The 19,431-nt window shown below is 41.7% G+C and overlaps 1 protein-coding gene across 1 annotated transcript; it reads right to left on the bottom strand.

The window, feature by feature from the left end:
• Positions 1–9,873: 9,873 nt before the first annotated feature.
• Positions 9,874–19,379, bottom strand: sar1b (secretion associated, Ras related GTPase 1B). The gene is made up of 7 exons (XM_071339414.1): positions 18,852–19,379; positions 14,021–14,096; positions 13,221–13,340; positions 12,961–13,026; positions 12,737–12,840; positions 11,819–11,950; positions 9,874–11,448 (listed from the first exon to the last, which is right to left on the bottom strand). The coding sequence occupies exons 2-7, from the start codon at positions 14,076–14,078 to the stop codon at positions 11,332–11,334; spliced, it is 597 nt and encodes a 198-aa protein (XP_071195515.1). The 5' UTR covers positions 14,079–14,096; positions 18,852–19,379; the 3' UTR covers positions 9,874–11,331.
• Between the last annotated feature and the right edge of the window lie 52 nt (positions 19,380–19,431).

The raw sequence follows: 19,431 nt of genomic DNA, 5'->3' as shown, positions 1-19,431 counted from the left end.
TCGTGAACAACAAAAGACTCCATTTACTACTGCATCATTAATCAGGAGAGGCTCTAACCCTCTCCTCCTCCTTTCCCCTCCCTCTCTTTCGTTCTCCCTATTTCTCTCTCTTTCTCTTCACTAAAGCCAAACAGAGCCAGTGATCTCATTGATGTGGATGTGTCATAGTCAGAGCCAGTGTTGCTCCAAGTCTGTCCAGCCTGTAAACATTGTATGTCTATTTTTGGTTACTGTGGTGCAAAATCAGTGTGGACCCCGGAAACGGGCAGCAACCTGCCATAGTGAGTGAAGTACTGTCTCTCTGGCAACGGCTCACAGTTTCCAAATGGGCATGGCTTCAGCACATACTTCAGCACAAGGTGTACCGAAACTCACTAATCCTAGGAAGTGAGGGATAGAATCCAAGCCACATGGTCCACTGTTGTTTTTTATATGCATATAATAAGAGGGGGGGGGGGTGATCTGCATTTCAACTAATGGGTGGTTGTAGTCTCAGTCTCAGCACTCAATCGCTGGTTGAAAACTGTTTTCTGCCCCTCCCAAAAGATAGAATTTGTAGATAATTGGCCCTCTTTCTGGGACTCACCCACAAACAGGACCAAGCCTGACCTGCTGAGGAGTGACGGACTCCATCCTAGCTGGAGGGGTGCTCTCATCTTATCTACCAACATAGATAGGGCTCTAACTCCTCTAGCCCCACAATGAAATAGGGTGCAGGCCAGGCAGCAGGCTGTTAGCCAACCTGCCAGCTTAGTGGAGTCTGCCAATAGCACAGTCAGTGTAGTCAGCTCAGCCATACCCATTGAGACTGTGTCTGTGCCTCGACCTAGGTTGGGCAAAACTAAACATGGCGGTGTTCGCCTTAGCAATCTTATTAGGATAAAGACCTCCTCCATTCCTGCCATTATTGAAAGAGATCGTGATACCTCACATCTCAAAATAGGGTTACTTAATGTTAGATCCCTCACTTCAAAGGCAGTCATAGTCAATGAACTAATCACTGATCATAATCTTGATGTGATTGGCCTGACTGAAACATGGCTTAAGCCTGATGAATTTACTGTGTTAAATGAGGCCTCACCTCCTGGTTACACTAGTGACCATATCCCCCGTGCATCCCGCAAAGGCGGAGGTGTTGCTAACATTTACGATAGCAAATTTCAATTTACAAATGGCGTTTTCGTCTTTTGAGCTTCTAGTCATGAAATCTATGCAGCCTACTCAATCACTTTTTATAGCTACTGTTTACAGGCCTCCTGGGCCATATACAGCGTTCCTCTCTGAGTTTCCTGAATTCCTATCAGACCTTGTAGTCATAGCAGATCATATTCTAATTTTTGGTGATTTTAATATTCACATGGAGAAGTCCACAGACCCACTCCAAAAGTATTTCGGAGCCATCATCGACTCAGTGGGTTTTGTCCAACATGTCTCTGGACCTACTCACTGCCACAGTCATACTCTGGACCTAGTTTTGTCCCATGGAATAAATGTTGTAGATCTTAATGTTTTTCCACATAATCCTGGACTATCGGACCACCATTTTATTACGTTTGCAATCGCAACAAATAATCTGCTCAGACCCCAACCAAGGAGCATCAAAAGTCGTGCTATAAATTCTCAGACAACACAAAAATTCCTTGATGCCCTTCCAGACTCTTTCTGCCTACCCAAGGACGTCAGAGGACAAAAATCAGTTAACCACTTAACTGAGGAACTCAATTTAACCTTGCGCAATACCCTAGATGCAGTTGCACCCCTAAAAACGAAAAACATTTGTCATAAGAAACTAGCTCCCTGGTATACAGAAAATACCCGAGCTTTGAAGCAAGCTTCCAGGAAATTGGAACAGAAATGGCGCCACACCAAACTGGAAGTCTTCCGACTAGCTTGGAAAGACAGTACCGTGCAGTACCGAAGAGCCCTCACTGCTGCTCGATCATCCTACTTTTCCAACTTAATCGAGGAAAATAAGAACAATCCAAAATTTCTTTTTGATACTGTTGCGAAACTAACTAAAAAGCAGCATTCCCCAAGAGAGGATGGCTTTCACTTCAGCAGTAATAAATTCATGAACTTCTTTGAGGAAAAGATCATGACCATTAGAAAGCAAATTACGGACTCCTCTTTGAATCTGCGTATTCCTCCAGGGCTTAGCTGTCCTGGATCTGCACAGCTCTGCGAGGGCCTGGGATCGGGAGAGACACTTAAGTGTTTTAGTACTATATCTCTTGACACAATGATGAAAATAATCATGGCCTCTAAACCTTCAAGCTGCATACTGGATCCTATTCCTACTAAACTGCTGAAGGAGCTGCTTCCTGTGCTTGGCCCTCCTATGTTGAACATAATAAACAGCTCTCTATCCACCGGATGTGTAACAAACTCACTAAAAGTGGCAGTGATAAAGCCTCTCTTGAAAAAGCCAAACCTTGACCCGGAAAATATAAAAAACTATCGGCCTATATCGAATCTTCCATTCCTCTCAAATATTTTAGAAAAAGCTGTTGCGCAGCAACTCACTGCCTTTCTGAAGACAAACAATGTATACGAAATGCTTCAGTCTGGTTTTAGACCCCATCATAGCACTGAGACTGCACTTGTGAAGGTGGTAAATGACCTTTTAATGGCGTCAGACCGAGGCTCTGCATCTGTCCTCGTGCTACTAGACCTTAGTGCTGCCTTTGACACCATCGATCACCACATTCTTTTGGAGAGACTGGAAACCCAAATTGGTCTACACGGACAAGTTCTGGCCTGGTTTAGATCTTACCTGTCGGAAAGATATCAGTTTGTCTCTGTGAATGGTCTGTCCTCTGACAAATCAACTGTACATTTCGGTGTTCCTCAAGGTTCCGTTTTAGGACCACTATTGTTTTCACTATATATTTTACCTCTTGGGGATGTTATTCGAAAACATAATGTTAACTTTCACTGCTATGCGGATGACACACAGCTGTACATTTCAATGAAACATGGTGAAGCCCCAAAATTGCCCTCGCTAGAAGCCTGTGTTTCAGACATAAGGAAGTGGATGGCTGAAAACTTTCTACTTTTAAACTCGGACAAAACAGAGATGCTTGTTCTAGGTCCCAAGAAACAACGAGATCTTCTGTTAAATCTGACAATTCATCTTGATGGTTGTAAAGTCGTCTCAAATAAAACTGTGAAGGACCTCGGCGTTACTCTTGACCCTGATCTCTCTTTTGACGAACATATCAAGACTGTTTCAAGGACAGCTTTTTTCCATCTACGTAACATTGCAAAAATCAGACATTTTCTGTCCAAAAATGATGCAGAAAAATTAATCCATGCATTTGTTACTTCTAGGTTAGACTACTGCAATGCTCTACTTTCCGGCTACCCGGATAAAGCACTAAATAAACTTCAGTTAGTGCTAAATACGGCTGCTAGAATCCTGACTAGAACCAAGAAATTTGATCATATTACTCCAGTGCTAGCTTCCCTACACTGGCTTCCTGTTAAGGCAAGGGCTGATTTCAAGGTTTTACTGTTAACCTATAAAGCGTTACATGGGCTTGCTCCTACCTATCTTTCCGAGTTGGTCCTGCCGTACATACCAATACGTACGCTACGGTCACAAGACGCAGGCCTCCTAATTGTCCCTAGAATTTCTAAGCAAACAGCGGGAGGCAGGGCTTTCTCCTATAGATCTCCATTTTTATGGAACAGTCTGCCTACCCATGTGAGAGACGCAGACTCGGTCTCAACCTTTAAGTCTTTACTGAAGACTTATCTCTTCAGTAGGTCATATGATTGAGTGTAGTCTGGCCCAGGAGTGTGAAGGTGAACGGAAAGGCTCTGGAGCAACGAACCACCCTTGCTGTCTCTGCCAGGCCGGTTCCCCTCTCTCCACTGGGATTCTCTGCCTCTAACCCTGTTACAGGGGCTGAGTCACTGGCTTGCTGGTGCTCTTTCATGCCGTCCCTAGGAGGGGTGCGTCACTTGAGTGGGTTGAGTTACTGACGTGATCTTCCTGTCTGGGTTGGCGCCCCCCCTTGGTTTGTGCTGTGGTGGAGACCTTTGTGGGCTATACTCGGCCTTGTCTCAGGATTGTAAGTTGGTGGTTGAGGATATCCCTCTAGTGGTGCGGGGGCTGTGCTTTGGCAAAGTGGGTGGGGTTATATCCTTCCTGTTTGGCCCTGTCCGGGGGTTTCTTCGGATGGGGCCACAGTGTCTCCTGACCGCTCCTGTCTCAGCCTCCAGTATTTATGCTGCAGTAGTTTGTGTCGGGGGGCTAGGGTCAGTTGGTTACCTGGAGTACTTCTCCTGTCTTATCCAGTGTCCTGTGTGAATTTAAGTATGCTCTCTCTAATTCTCTCGTTCTCTCTTTCTCTCTGAGAACCTGAGCCCTAGGACCATACGTCAGGACTACCGGGCATGATGACACCTTGCTGTCCCCAGTCCGCCTGGCCTTGCTGCTATTCCAGTTTCAACTGTTCTGCCTGCGGTTACGGAACCCCTACCTGTCCCAGACCTGCTGTTTTCAACTCTTAATGATCGGCTATGAAAAGCCAACTGAGATTTATTCCTGATTATTATTTGACCATGCTTGTCATTTATGAACATTTTGAAAATCTTGGCTCTCTCTAATTTTCTCCTTCTCTCTTTCTTTCTCTCTGAGGACCTGAGCCCTAGGACCATACGTCGGGACTACCGGCCGTGGTGACTCCTTGCTGTCCCCAGTCCGCCTGGCCTTGCTGCTATTCCAGTTTCAACTGTTCTGCCTGCGGTTATGGAACCCCTACCTGTCCCAGACCTGCTGTTTTCAACTCTTAATGATCGGCTATGAAAAGCCAACTGAGATTTATTCCTGATTATTATTTGACCATGCTTGTCATTTATGAACATTTTGAAAATCTTGGCTCTCTCTAATTTTCTCCTTCTCTCTTTCTTTCTCTCAGAGGACCTGGGCCCTAGGACCATGCGTCGGGACTGCCGCCCGTGGTGACTCCTTGCTGTCCCCAGTCCGCCTGGCCTTGCTGCTATTCCAGTTTCAGCTGTTCTGCCTGCGGTTATGGAACCGCCACCTGTCCCAGACCTGTTGTTTTTCAACTCTTGATGATCGGCTATGAAAAGCCAACTGAAAATTATTCATGATTATTATTTGACCATGCTTGTCACTTATGAACATTTTTGAACATCTTGGCATAGTTCTGTTATAATCTCCACCCAGCACAGCCAGAAGAGGACTGGCCACCCCTCATAGCCTGGTTCCTCTCTAGGTTTCTTCCTAGGTTTTGGCCTTTCTAGGGAGTTTTTCCTAGCCACCGTGCTTCTACACCTGCATTACTAGCTGTTTGGGGTTTTAGGCTGGGTTTCTGTACAGCACTTCGAGATATTAGCTGATGTACGAAGGGCTATATAAAATAAAATTGATTGATTGATAAAAGTCTGAACTTGATTCTGTCATAATGTTTAATTGCTAGGCAAGAAGACAGGTCTTATGTGTTTTGAAAATACTTGGTCCGGCCTCATTCTCAGTAGTGTTGGCCCTATAATGTAGTGCTGACCCTTTTAACTGCCAGCTTTCACTGAAATACAGTAAATTACAGTGGCCTTTCCAATCAACAAAGACGTATGAGGTATGTCCAAACTCACAACCCACTGGGCACAGATGTAATTTCAAGGTATAGTTTTGATTTAAATTTGGTTGTTGTCAACTAACGTGAATTAAACAAAAAAAGGAACCATGTCATTGGATTTAGGTTAATACAAAATTATTTTATGTTGATGAATGTTTGCAATTTCAATCTCTTTTCCACATTGATTCAACATCATTACATTGCATTTTTTATGTGAAAACAACATTGATCCAATCAGTTTTTGCCCTGTGGGAAAGGTCTCTTCAAACAAAGATTGGGTTTATAGTTACGAATATACATTTTTCAAGTCTATCAGATTTTTGTCTCAACTTTTGCCTCAGCAAACAGTTAGGCTCCAGTCAAGTCAAATAACTTTGATAATTTAGTTGAGAACAAGTTCTCATTTACAACTGCGACCTGGCCAAGATAAAGCAAAGCAGTGCGACAAAAACAACAACACAGAGTTACACATGGGATAAACAAACGTACAGTCAATAACACAATAGAAAAATCTATATAAAGTGTGTGCAAATGTAGTAAGATTAGGGAGGTAAGGCAATAAATAGGCCATAGTGGCAAAATAATTACAATTTAGCATTAACACCGGAGTGATAGATGTGCAAGTAGAGATACTGGGTTGCAAAAGAGCAAAAATAAATAACAATGTGGGGATGAGGTAGTTGGGTGGGCTATTTACAGATGAGCTGTGTACAGGTGCAGTGATCCGTCAGCTGATGCATAAAGTTAATGAGGGAGATATAAGTCTCCAGCTTCAGTGATTTTTGCAATTCGTTCCAGTCATTGGCAGCAGAGAACTGGAAGGAGAGGCGGCCAAAGAGGAGTTGGCTTTGTGGATGACCAGTGAAATATACCTGCTGGAGCGCGTGCTATGGGTGGGTGTTGCTATGGTGACCAGTGAGCTGAGATAAGGCGGGGCTTTGCCGAGCATAGCCTTGTAGATGACCTGGAGCCAGTGGGTTTGGCGACAAATATGAAGCGAGGGCCAGCCAACGAGAGCATACAGGTCGCAGTGGTGGGTAGTATATGGGGCTTTGGTGACAAAACGGATGGCACTGTGATAAACTACATCCAATTTTCTGAGTAGAGTGTTGGAGGCTATTTTGTAAATGACATCGCCGAAGTCGAGGATCGGTAGGATAGTCAGTTTTACAAGGGTATGTTCAGCAGCATGAGTGATGGAGGCTTTGTTGCGAAATAGGAAGCTGATTCTAGATTTAATTTTGGATGGTAGATGTTTAATGCGAGTCTGGAAGGAGAGTTTACAGTCTAACCAGACACCTAGGTATTTGTAGTTGTCCACATATTCTAAGTCAGAACCATCCAGAGAAGTGATGCTAGTCGGGCGGGCGGGAGCGGGCAGCGATTGGTTGAAGAGCATGCATTTAGTTTTACTAGCATTTAAGAGCAGTTGGAGGCCATGGAAGGCTAGACAAACTATGAAACTCATTTCCATTCCATCAAATACAAACAAATAAAATGCTCAACATAGATCATGCTGAACTTCAATAGTCTCAATAACCACAGACCCATCATTAAAGATCCATACAGTATACTCATTCACACGAGCGTTATCGTCACATTCAGACACTATCTATGGAACACTTCCTCAAACATTCCAGTCACATGTGTAGTGTTTGTGTGTCTGGTTCTCTCACCCATCGATCAATCAGCTACTGTAATAATAACAGACTGAATCCAGCCTCGGAGTGCAGTACAGAGACACGAGGTCATGTCTAGCACTGTGAATGGTTGACATCTCACTGGGGATGTCATCCTTAGTTAAACTTATAACACAGTTATAGGGAGGGACATTCTGACCCATTTACATATGTACCACTTTCTACAGCTTTCCCCAGCACAACGACAAATAGGAATGAAGTACCATTGTTGTCTATGGCCTGTGTAGGGTATGTATTGAGTTGACATGCTCATGTCTGTAGAGAACAAAATAAGTCTCTTTCCCATTTCCACAGAATATAAAGCAGTTCATATCCACTGAATTAAGGTGTCTCTTGCGAAATAGATTTTATCTCAATGAGACTAACCTGGATAAATAAAGGTTATGTAAAAATGAAGAGAACTCCTTTCCGTTATATTGAAATATGAATTGTTATTTCATGCAGTTAATTTGAAAGATGTATATAAGAAACATAGCTAAAGTTAATCAAATGGAATTATATCAAATGTGTCTTCTACGTTCAACCATTACTGATGAGTCTCATATGTATTCATGAGTTTCAATAACTGTCATCAGAAGTTTAGGAAGTTCACTATCAAATCAAATCAAATTGTATTTGTCACATACACATGGTTAGCAGATGTTAATGCGAGTGTAGCGAAATGCTTGTGTTTCTAGTTCCGACAATGCAGTAATATCTAACAAGTAATCTAACCTAACAATTTCACAACAACTACCTTATACACACAAGTGTAAAGGAATGAATAAGAATATGTACATAAAGATATATGAATGAGCGATGGCCGAACGGCATAGGCAAGATGCAGTAGATGGTATAGAGTACAGTATATACATATGAGATGAGTAATGGTAGTGTATGTAAACATTGTATAAAGTGGCATTGTTTAAAGTGGCTAGTTATACATTTATTACATACATTTTCCATTATTAAAGTGGCTGGAGTTGAGTCAGTATGTTGGCAGCAGCCACTCAATGTTAGTGGTGGCTGTTTAACAGTCTGATGGCCTTGAGATAGAAGCTGTTTTTCAGTCTCTCAGTCCCCGCTTTGATGCACCTGTACTGACCTCGCCTTCTGGATGATAGCGGGGTGAACAGGCAGTGGCTCGGGTGGTTGTTGTCTTTGATTATCTTTTTGGCCTTCCTGTGACATCGGGTGGTGTAGGTGTCCTGGAGGGCAGGTAGTTTGCTAGAGATAGCTTTAGGTAATAAAATACAGACATGGGCGAGTTGTTGAGAAGGAAGGATGGTGCTCTCTTCATCCTGATTTAATCAGAAATTGGACAAAGGGAATATCATCATCATCATAATCAATGGGAAGTCACCTCTGTGTCGTACTGTATGTCCTGTGCTGTCACTATACGCGTCACAACAGTCACACTACTCTCTGCAGCAGAACAGACATCATGGCAGACTCACAGGAGTAGGTAGGAATACTTTTGGTCTTTGTATAATGAATAGTTACATATTTTTAATATGGAGGAAAGACCACCAGGGTGCCCCTGAAGGAGAGCCAGATGTTGGAAGACCTCCATCTCCTAGCCCCAGAAACATCCCCCTGGACTCCCGACTGGTCAACCCTGTGAGGCGGTGGTGGTACTCACTGTGAGTGCAACTGTGGAGGTGGCAGGACCGAGGTGACCAGAAAAGCCAGAGGCACTGTGGGAAGTGTGGCCACATGCTCCTGGCAGTATTCTCCCGTCATAGCAGTGGGAGTGTGCATGATGGGGACTGTTGTAAACTGGATAAGGACACATACTCAATTGATTCATTTGTTTTAAAAGAAAATGGAAATCACTGTCAACTGTATATGTTTAAAGAGACTGACGGGAGTATTCACAAGAGACAGTAGCATAGCGAGAGAGAAGCTGAATCAGGCAAGTCTAAAGAACTCATGTGTAAAAACACTTACATTTGTACTTAAACTGTTTGATACTGTATTTGATCATTTGATAATTGCATCACTAAAGAAGCAATGTTTGCCTATCAAATGTATTGTTTACTGACTACCTGTCTGAAATGTAATTTAAAGGCTACCATTAGTACAAAATGTATCAGTTTTCTGCCTTATCCGCTATGCCCTCTAGTGGACTAATGTTGCAGCGCATCGGCATGACCATACACCGCTAACTGTAGTGTCCACACCACTCCGCAAATACAGGTCAAATCATATTGCCCTATACTCGTCAGTCAACAGTTCCCCAGGGTAAACAACCAAATGATCTAAACGTTGGTTGTGATGATGTCCCCCAAATGGCACCCAATTCAGTACACCACTTTTGACCAGGTCCCACAGGACTCTGTTCAAAAGTATTGCACTATATTTTACCTTAATTTAACTAGGCAAGTCAGTTATGAACAAATTCAACAAACTATAGGGAATAGGGTGCCATTTGGGACAGATATATTGTCAGTAGAAAGTAAAACATGTTCCTGGTCTATTGGTATACCTTGATAAGAGTCCATCAGAGCAGAAAACAGTTGTGTAATTTCTTGCAAAGTCAACCGACTGAGCCACCAAAATAACGGTTGGTGACAGACCACTGTTAATTCATTGCAAATGTTTATTACAATTTATGATGCAAACAGTAAGTCTCTCCCTTATTGGAACAGTTCATGGAATATGAGGAAATGAAAACACCAAGGGGCAGAACAGGAAAAAAATGACAGGTTTTGAGATAAGCACTCAATTCCTCACATTGTAATTTGGCATTTGCTCCCTCTTGTTGTACTTCTGTATATGGTCGATAAAAAACAAAGAACAAGGCATGCATAATAGTTTTATAATGCACATTGATCAAGGAAACCGCTTATTAAAAAATCCCATGTACATTTCATATGGTCCCTTTCTGCTAGGTTTTCACTCGTGGACTATTCCTCATATCTAACTTGGACACTATATTCATCCTGTTCAGGGTCGGGTTATGTTTCTAAGGTGAACCCGGGCCCAGCTCTGCTTGAGGGAACTCAACTGGCTTTCTAACATTGACAACTACTGAGATGTTACATAGCGCCAACCACTTTTTACTGCATGTTTTCATCAAGCTACTTTCAATAATTTCATTCACAGTTAAATATCTTTCTGATCTTGTCTGCTAGCTAACAATTTGAACCTTGAACCCCAGAGAGATGGTTATATAGCCAATATTATTCCTTTTCATTCTTCCAAATTAAAATGTCCCCTCCCATTGTTGTATATGGTCCTTTCTATCTTACCACAGCGTGTCGACCCCCAGAGTTCCATGCTGCCTACAACCCATTGGCCTACCTACACTCCAGTCTTGGCGCATGGGACTAGTCCGTGTCCACAGACAACACATTGCTGTTTGGAAATGGGATTACCTTAAATGCCAATACAAGTGACAAACTCTTAAGAAATGTAACTATTTCCAATACATTAATGTAGATCAATGCAGGGCTCGGTTTATTATAAGACAATGACACAGCCAGAGAGACGGAAGGGTTTTCTTTAAGGTGAGTGCTGCTGTCTACGTGGCCACACTTCTTACTATGTAAAAAATATAGGATGAAGAAAAGACATTAATGAAACATGATCAAACACAAGTCATGTCTGTATGTTGCCTTTCCTGTTAAAAAAGTGTATTGCGATGTGTACAACTAATCAGCTGTCTCACTGCTCAAAATGTGTTGGAAGGTGGCAGATTAGATTATCATTAGATTCATTTACAGATTTACAATTATATACTGCATTTGTCACACCAACAGATGTCATGGGGAGGCGAATAGATGGAAACAAAATAGAAAAGAATAATCCATTAGAATTTTTTTAACACTTCTGCAGAACCAATGCTATGTTAATTCTCTTGGAAAAAATAGAAAAGTGTAACCCAAAAAAAGTGTTCTGGAGACCAATAAAAGTCTATTGGGTTCAAGTTGTACTGTTTTTTTTCTGGTGGCGGAGGCAGACTTTCTAAACCAAACATGGGACTGAGTATGGTGGCGGTAGAAGTGGGGTGTCTCCCTGTAGCACCTCCTGGTGCCGGGGCTCTAGTCAATGTACTGGGAGAGCCAGCGGAAGCCCTCGCCGTAGCCCTGCCTCTTCAGCACGCTGCACATGAACACCTCCAATGGTCTCGTGTTCAGCTCCTTCATGGGAATGTTGCCCTGGAGACCAGACAAACATCGTCAGGGAACCACATCATTAAAATGTATGATTATTCTAAGCAGCTTTGGGGCTCCGTTTGTTTTTGTTCTTTTGTTCTAAAAACCTTAACTACATCATAGAGGTGGCCTTTCAACAGGATTGCTTTGGTTAATGGTGGGGCCAGGAGCTGACAGGGTGAAACTGTAGGCCCTAGTTATAGCCATGTCTTGTCCCTATGAGCACATAGACCCTTGAATGGATGAGGGTTTGTATCATTCTAAAAACAGTAGCACTGTTATTTGTTGTACAGTTCAGTAGTTCTACTGGGAGGAGAAGAGTGGGTGGGACAGTAGTATCAGGAGATGTGTGTTAGTGCAGGGATCTCCTTACCTTGCCTGTTGTCTGGCCATATAATCCAAACAGCTCACGTAGTTTCTCCTCACTGACGGCTTCTGTTTTGTCAATCTTGTTGCCGAGGACCAGGATAGGCACGTTTCCAATGGTCTCATCTGTCATTAGAGCCTGTGTGGACCACAGGACGGAAATGTCTGGTTAGTTATCACAATAGTCCACACTAAACATGTCATGATCTTCGACATTATCTACCCGTGAAACTGCAAGGCATGCCTTCATTGCAACTGACAAAATTAATTTATTTTAACCTCTTTATTCTCCCCTATTTTGTGATATCCAAATTGGTAGTTACAGTCTTGTTCCATCGCTGCAACTTCTGGTCAGACTCGGTAGAGGCGAAGGTCGAGAGCCGTGTGTCCTCCGAAACACAACCCTGCCAAGCCGCACTGCTTCTTGACACACTGCTCGCTTAACCCGGAAGCCGGCCGCACCAATGTGTCGGACAAAACACTGTACAACAGGTGACTGAAGTCAGCTTGCAACTCGTTAGAGCGCAATGGGACAAGGAAATCCGGCCGGCCAAACACTCCCCTCACCTGGACCAATTGTGCGCCGCATCATTGGTCTCCCGGTCACGGCCAGCTGTAACACAGCCTGGGATTGAACCCGGTGCTGTAGTGACGCATCAAGAACTGCAATGCAGTGCCTTAGACCGCTCAACTGACTAACTTTTAGCAGATATCATGAGCCATCATGAGACGTTAGGAATGGTAAAGAAACTATTGTTTCATCAAGCATATAAAGAAATCAGTATGAAACAAATAAACTGCTTATGAAAAGGCCATCTGTTTTAATAGAACATCTTTGGCATGGTTTAAGTTGAAATGTGATAGTTTTCAGTCCCATCCATCTTATGAGGTTTTTCCAATGTGGCTGTAAATCAATGACACTCACATCAAGTTCTGTTTTGGACTCTGGCAATCTAAGGAAGTCAATGCAATCCACAAGGAAGACGATGCCGTTGATGGCGGGGAGGTAGTTTTTCCACACTCTGCGAGCTTTGTGAACACACGCACAAAATAAGAGAAATTAGTGCAGTTTTGCTGGGATCCAAAAATTAACTAATCAATTCTCTCTCACACACACACACACACACAAGGGCAGTCGGGCACACATACCTTGTGCATGGCCTCCAAGGTCAAAGGTGGTGAAGGTCATGCCAGCGATCGTCAGTTCTTCCGAGGCTGGTGGGTAAAATGGGTCATGTTTACATTGGGAAACTACTACCCAAGCTCAGTCAATTGAGTAACCATCAAATAGCACTGCCTTTAATGAACAGAGAGGATGATCCACACTTCACTTGATTGTCGAACCATTAGGTCTGTTCAGAAGCTGGATTGAAAAATGATAAAAACGTGACTATAAAAGATCTACTCACTTGGATGTAAAGTTGGCACATGCTGTCCCATTCTGTCATCTTTGAGCATGTGCAGTAGCGTCGTCTTGCCAGCATTGTCCAGTCCAAGAAATACTAATTTGCCCGATTTCTTGTACAGTCCTAAAATGTCATTTAAATGTCTTTCTGAATTTTTTTTGTTCATTGAAAACAAAAAGAAGCTGTGACTTTATCACCTTATCCTGTTGAGACCTGTTGTCTTTCCTTTGCCTAACAATGTATTCACAATTAAACCAAATCTTTGGAAAGTCTAAGAAATAAATCTTCTCACCAACAAAAGAAGTCAAACTTGAAAGTATCAAGTTAAAACAGGTATGCATAAAATATAGTGAACAATACTTTTTCTTTTCTGAGTCAGCTCTTAGGCCTCGTCGTCATCATTACGCAACACCAAGAGAACCTCAGCAGTACCTGTTTAACAAGGTAAGCAGGAGTGCCACCACACCTCTCTGAGATGAGAGCTAGCTAGTGTCACAGAAACTAGAGAGGGCTCTAGAGGGAGGCTAAAGGAAGTGGTAGCAGCAGCCTGAAGTGAGCTTGTTTGTGTTTCACTGTAGCTAGGCAGTGGGGACACGTTACCATGTTCAACCACAAGAGGGACAACGTGGATTTCTAGGAACGACAGACAGCACCACACTTGTCAGTCTTTACAACAAGTGGAAATTAGGAAATAAGAAAAATAAAAGTTATCAGTACTGAGTAGCTTGAAATCCAGCTTCCTATTCAAGCCATTCAGAGGACAGTATTGAAAGTGGAATAGGTGATGTTTACATGGTACTTACCTAGAAACTGCAGTACGCTACTGAAACCACTATAAATCCAATCAAATATGAAGGACATATCCGGAGCTGGTGAATCCTGTAAGAAAGCAAGAACAGAAGTGATGAACAGGCATGCAAGTACAGCACATGACAAAACAGTTGACTGATTACTTGGCTCTGTAAACTTCCTTTGACACATGCACAAAAAAAACATTAGGCCTAATAGAAGCTGTTTCCTAAATCTCAAAGGAGACGTTGTAAATCAGCCACAAAGACAGCGATCCTGAGTGGCGCAGCGGTCTAAGGCACTGCATCGCAGTGCTAGAGGCGTCACTCCAGACCCGGGTTCGATCCTGGGCTGTATCACAACCAACCGTGATCGGGAGTCCCATAGGGCGGCGCACAATTGGCCCCGCGTCGTTCGGGTTAGGTGGAGGGTTGGCCGTATAGGCCGTAATTGTAAATAATAATTTGTTCTTAACTGACTTGCCTGGTTAAATAAAAAGTAATTTAAAAAAAAATCTAACAGTGAAGTATATTACTTATTTATCCCCGGATTCCAAAACTGTTGATAATCATCAATCTATATTACAAGTCTAAGAGTTGGCTACTTCAACCAGCAGAAGTATCAGTGACACAGGCAAAGTAACAAGACACGATTAGGATAGTATATTTGACTTTCCAAAGATAAACTAACAACAATTAACAAACTAACAACAATTAACAAACTGACAACAATTAACAAAGCATCTACAACCTAGAAGACATTACAATCCCTGCTATCAGAGATCAGCCTGAAGAACATGGTACATGTTGCACAGTTGCAAGGAGAGAGGCCCTCCTATCTGAAGGATTTAGCCACACGTGATAAGAACCATAACAATAATTGGCTCCCCTCAGGAAGTATCATCTTGTTCCAGTCGGATTAATTGGACAGAAGTACATGCAGTTCAGACCAATCTTCACACGGTCTCTTTCCTAACAGCCAAGACGTGTGTTCCTGAACATAGCCTTAACAACACTGACTCAGAGCATGCTGAAGTGCACCATGGGTCTTAGAAATGGATAATCCCAACCCCCACCAGATTTTGTTTGCCAAACTTTATCTTATTGTACTTTCCATGACAAAAGAACAAAGATTTCTGCATTGCGCATCCTTAAAAACTGTTTAACTAAACAAACCAATGACCATCTAAAAGTCCTCTAAAATAAGTTTGCATGCAGCTTTCTGTACATCTCAAAATAAACTGCAATTCACACTCAAAAGGTCAGTTACCCTTGAATATCTTATTCCCTTTCCTATTTTTCACTGCAACAAATGAAACGTGCTCTAACGTCTACACATAAATTCTTCCGTCAGTGAGCACTGAGCAGGATAAAAATAAGAAAAAAAGAGACGTGGCTGGCTGAGGTGGCTATTTTCCACCGCAATTTCACGACACCAAGACTTTTGTCTCAACACTCAGACTCAACTCTCTCCCTGGCTAGAGTGGCACCACAATGTGCCAGGCAGGCTGGCCAACCTGTGGCTCTAGTTACACAACATGCAAACAGCTCCAGGGCTAAAGTATAAGGGAGCTAAAGGTCAAGACCATGCAAATACAGCTGAACTAGGCTACACGTCAGCAGGAGCTCTCCCCCTGGCTGGCTCCCAGTGTGTGACGTGATCCAGCAGAAGATGCTGGTCTAACAGTGTAACCAGCAGATATAGGCTAGTGGAGATGTATCACCAAGCTATCAAAGCAAGATAGTAGAGCCCGAATCTGAACAGTTACCTTGATTACTTTAAGCTGGCGACCATACCATTCTGATTTTAAATGACTACAGTAGTCACCCTGCATAGAGATACAATATATTTAGTATTCTATTGTGTTTTGAAAAGCTGGAATCCTTAAGTCCTACTATTTCTCTTTAAGCAAGGGGTGAAGCCGATGACAAAGGACACCATCAAGCCAACTCGTTGAATGGCATACTCCAACCTATTTATATGTACATTACTGTATTTATACATGGGATATTGTTTTTCAACAGGAAAAGTTTTTTTTTTTTTTTATAGCTGGAGTGTACCTTTAATGGTGAAACAGCCATGTCTGTTTGCGATATTAAAACAAAGAAGTTGCAAACAATGAACAAACACTGTTTAATCCTCCTTGGACATCATTGCACGCGCGATAGGTGAGCCCAATATGTATTTCATTTTTTTTGTTTGCCATGCTGCGCGGCACTCATCAGCCTGGGGGGGGGGGGGTCTATGCTGACATATGGAATTGTTTTTAAAATGATCATACCATGGATCACTTAGCTATTTGATATAGAATTTTAGGACCCCTTTAGTTATCTCCCACAAAAAATAATAATAATATTGATTTTGGCCTTTACTACTATAGCCCATAGAAATGCATTGAATAACACATTCATAAATAGCAAAAAAGACAGTCAAATGTTTTATCATAAGGAATAAGGTTATGAAGTGTCTGTCCTATATCTAGGAGATATAAGAAAGCTCATGAAGTAAATAAATATATATGACAGATATTTAACCCATTTTTTGGGGTAGGTACAAAACTAATTTAATTTATTTTTATTTCACCTTTATTTAACCAGGTAGGTCAGTTGAGAACAAGTTCTCATTTACAACTGCGACCTGGCCAAGATAAAGCAACAACACAGAGTTACACATGGAATAAACATACAGTCAATAACACAATAGGGGAAAAAATCTATATACAGTGTGTGCAAATGAGGTAGGAAAGGCAATAAATAGGCCGTAGTGGCGAAGTAATTACAATTTAGCAATTAAAACACTGGAGTGATAGATGTGCAGAAGATGAATGCGCAAGTAGAGATACTGGGGTGCAAAGGAGCAAAAAATAATAATATTACGAAACTCTTTATATTATTTATATTAGCGAGCAGAATAGTGTCCAACTAATGCAAGAATTCACCAACTACACCCCCATACATTTTTTACCAAGTACCGGTTACCTTCAGACGATTCCTGTGACACTCACAGAGCAAAACGGAGAACACCATCATGTTCGCGAGAACCTCCCCTTTCCACAGTGGGGTCACATTAGTCTGCCCAAACGGTTCAGATGCTACAAACAGAGGTTGGCACCTCAGCGGTACCAACTTCAGCCGAGTCCCATGGGGCCAAACCGTTCGGACGCCGCAGACGTTTTCATGAGAAGACAGATTGTCGGGATGTCTCATGGTCTGACAACTGTATCTCGGCCACCTAACACTGCAAATGCGGAAAGCCACCATAGGCAGAAGCGGTGGATCTCTAGCATAAACTGGCAGGTTTTGATGCGATTTTTTACATCAATAGAGTCTAGGGGGTTAAATAATGTTCTATTTAATTATTTTCATTCCTCTGAACATCACAGTCCTTTATGTCATTGATCAATATAAGCCCAACAATAATATTTAGCATACAGCATGTAGCTTAAAAATATAAACATATATAGGAAAGTAGCAATGCACATGTGCAAAATATTGTAAGATATTTAAATATTAAGGTCAGAGGGCAGTGAGGTTTACTTAAGGATAATAGATAAAATATACTTCCAGTAGGATACCAGGGGTGTATTCACTAGGTATCAAACACAACCTACCTGAATTTGTCCAATAGAAACCAAATTTTGTTCCAAAACGTACTGTTTGCAACCGTTTTCTACAGTTTGGACTAATGATTACACCCCAGGCTCCCAGACAGATTTAAATGCCAGCCCAGCTGGCTCATGTTCTCACCTTGTTGCTAGAGCCTCTCAAATTGAAGGATTTGAATTAAACGGAAGCAAACTACAGGTTCTGACAGCTCACTATAATTTACATACACTGATCAATCAAGTCACAGTTTTCAGCTCAAAGTTTTCTAGACCTAGTAGAATTTGAGGTGAGAGCAGATAGCTAAAAAATAGCTGCTATAAATGGTGGAAAGGTAATGTTACTGGGATTAAATTCAGTGTAGTCCATATCAAACTAATCTGAAACATTTAACATTGGCAGGAATTGGAAGACAAAGGACAGTCACAGTGGAAAACCCGGTAATAAACATTTATTTGACTGATTTAGCTATTTATATCAGCGAGCAGTAGTGTCCAACTAATGCAAGAATACACCAACTCACACACAAACAAATGTGGATTATGTCTCCGACACATATCGATTTTGATTTCTTTGACTAAAAATAAAAACAATTTGAGCTCGAAATGGTGGCTGTCCGTAACATTGAATTGTAATTTACGATGCAAAACCGATATAATTAATAATATAGTTATGACGACTATATCCAGCTGGCTAACTAACGTTTGATAGCCAAGCTAGCTAAAGGATAGCGAGCTGTGAGTCACAAATTGTACCTTTAGTTGGCAGCGAGAATTGGTTTTGTTATTCACATTTATTGTAGCTTGCTAGTTTGCTAACTAACATTAAAATCTAGCGACAGTAGCGTTGACATAGTTACACAGGTAAGTTGCCATTAGCTAAGTTAGTGCATCTGAATTTATAGATACGTGTCATTTTCAGAGATAACTATAGTAGCATCGAGTTAATTGCAAACATAAGAAAGCGCTAGGTGTATTGACAGTAAAGCTGTTTGTTACAGCTAGAGAACATCTCAATATAAAAATGCACATACAAATAGGCCTACTTTAAGGTTACCACATTACGTGTCAAAGTAACTTGAAATTGTTAATTAGCTACCGTCAGCAATTTGATTGAGGGTTCCTGACCGACTAACTAACGTTAGCATATACCGTTAGCTAGCTATCCGCGCTAGCCTTAATAGTGAACGTTCAAATACACTTTCGAAAACCCCATATTTGAAATAATTAATGCTTACACTTACCCGTTATCTAAGTGTAGATCAATTGACTAAATATGTTTGCTCATAAAATCATGAAAATTTGCTTTATGGTCAAATGAGAGCACACACTTCACGTCTCAACCTTCGCGTTATGTTACAGAGCCACGACACAGCAATGCAATCTGTGTCCAATAACTCTCCAGGCCCAGGCATAGCCGCTTCCTGTTTATGTTTCACAATCATCTTTCCGGTAGGGGAACAAAAATGTGAACCATATTCTAGCACTCCTATAATCTAAACGTGTTAACACAGAACACATTTGATTTAAATAATGTTATTTGATAACAAGGCAGTTTAGTATGTCTATATTTCTGATGTGAACATGTTTCTACTTCCAGTCCAGACTCTTCAACTCCAGTAAATAAATCACCCTGGAGAAACGAATTAATTAAAAAGTGAACCATTAGTCTGGTTTTATATAAACTAATTGTATTTGTAATAGACAGTCTGTCACTATGTATTTAACCGATCCTACATGTTTTTACTCAAACATCAGAGGAAGCGAAGACAGTACAACATTGCGAGTGTTTCCAGTACTGTAGAAATCCAATATGCACAGGAA

This window comes from Salvelinus alpinus, chromosome 13 (genome assembly GCF_045679555.1).
Source record: "Salvelinus alpinus chromosome 13, SLU_Salpinus.1, whole genome shotgun sequence".
NCBI lineage: Eukaryota > Metazoa > Chordata > Actinopteri > Salmoniformes > Salmonidae > Salvelinus > Salvelinus alpinus.
This window is presented reverse-complemented; position numbering and strand designations above follow the sequence as displayed.

What these genes read in the sequence shown, in the direction of transcription:
- sar1b (XM_071339414.1), bottom strand. Translation starts at nt 14,078, where the DNA reads ATGTCCTTCATATTTGATTGGATTTATAGTGGTTTCAGTAGCGTACTG. An exon ending in CCTTGGAGGCCATGCACAAG is followed by an intron (nt 12,841 to 12,960) that starts GTATGTGTGCCC and finishes GTGTTCACAAAG; the next exon opens with CTCGCAGAGTGTGGAAAAAC. An exon ending in ATGGCCAGACAACAGGCAAG is followed by an intron (nt 11,449 to 11,818) that starts GTAAGGAGATCC and finishes TCTGGTCTCCAG; the next exon opens with GGCAACATTCCCATGAAGGA.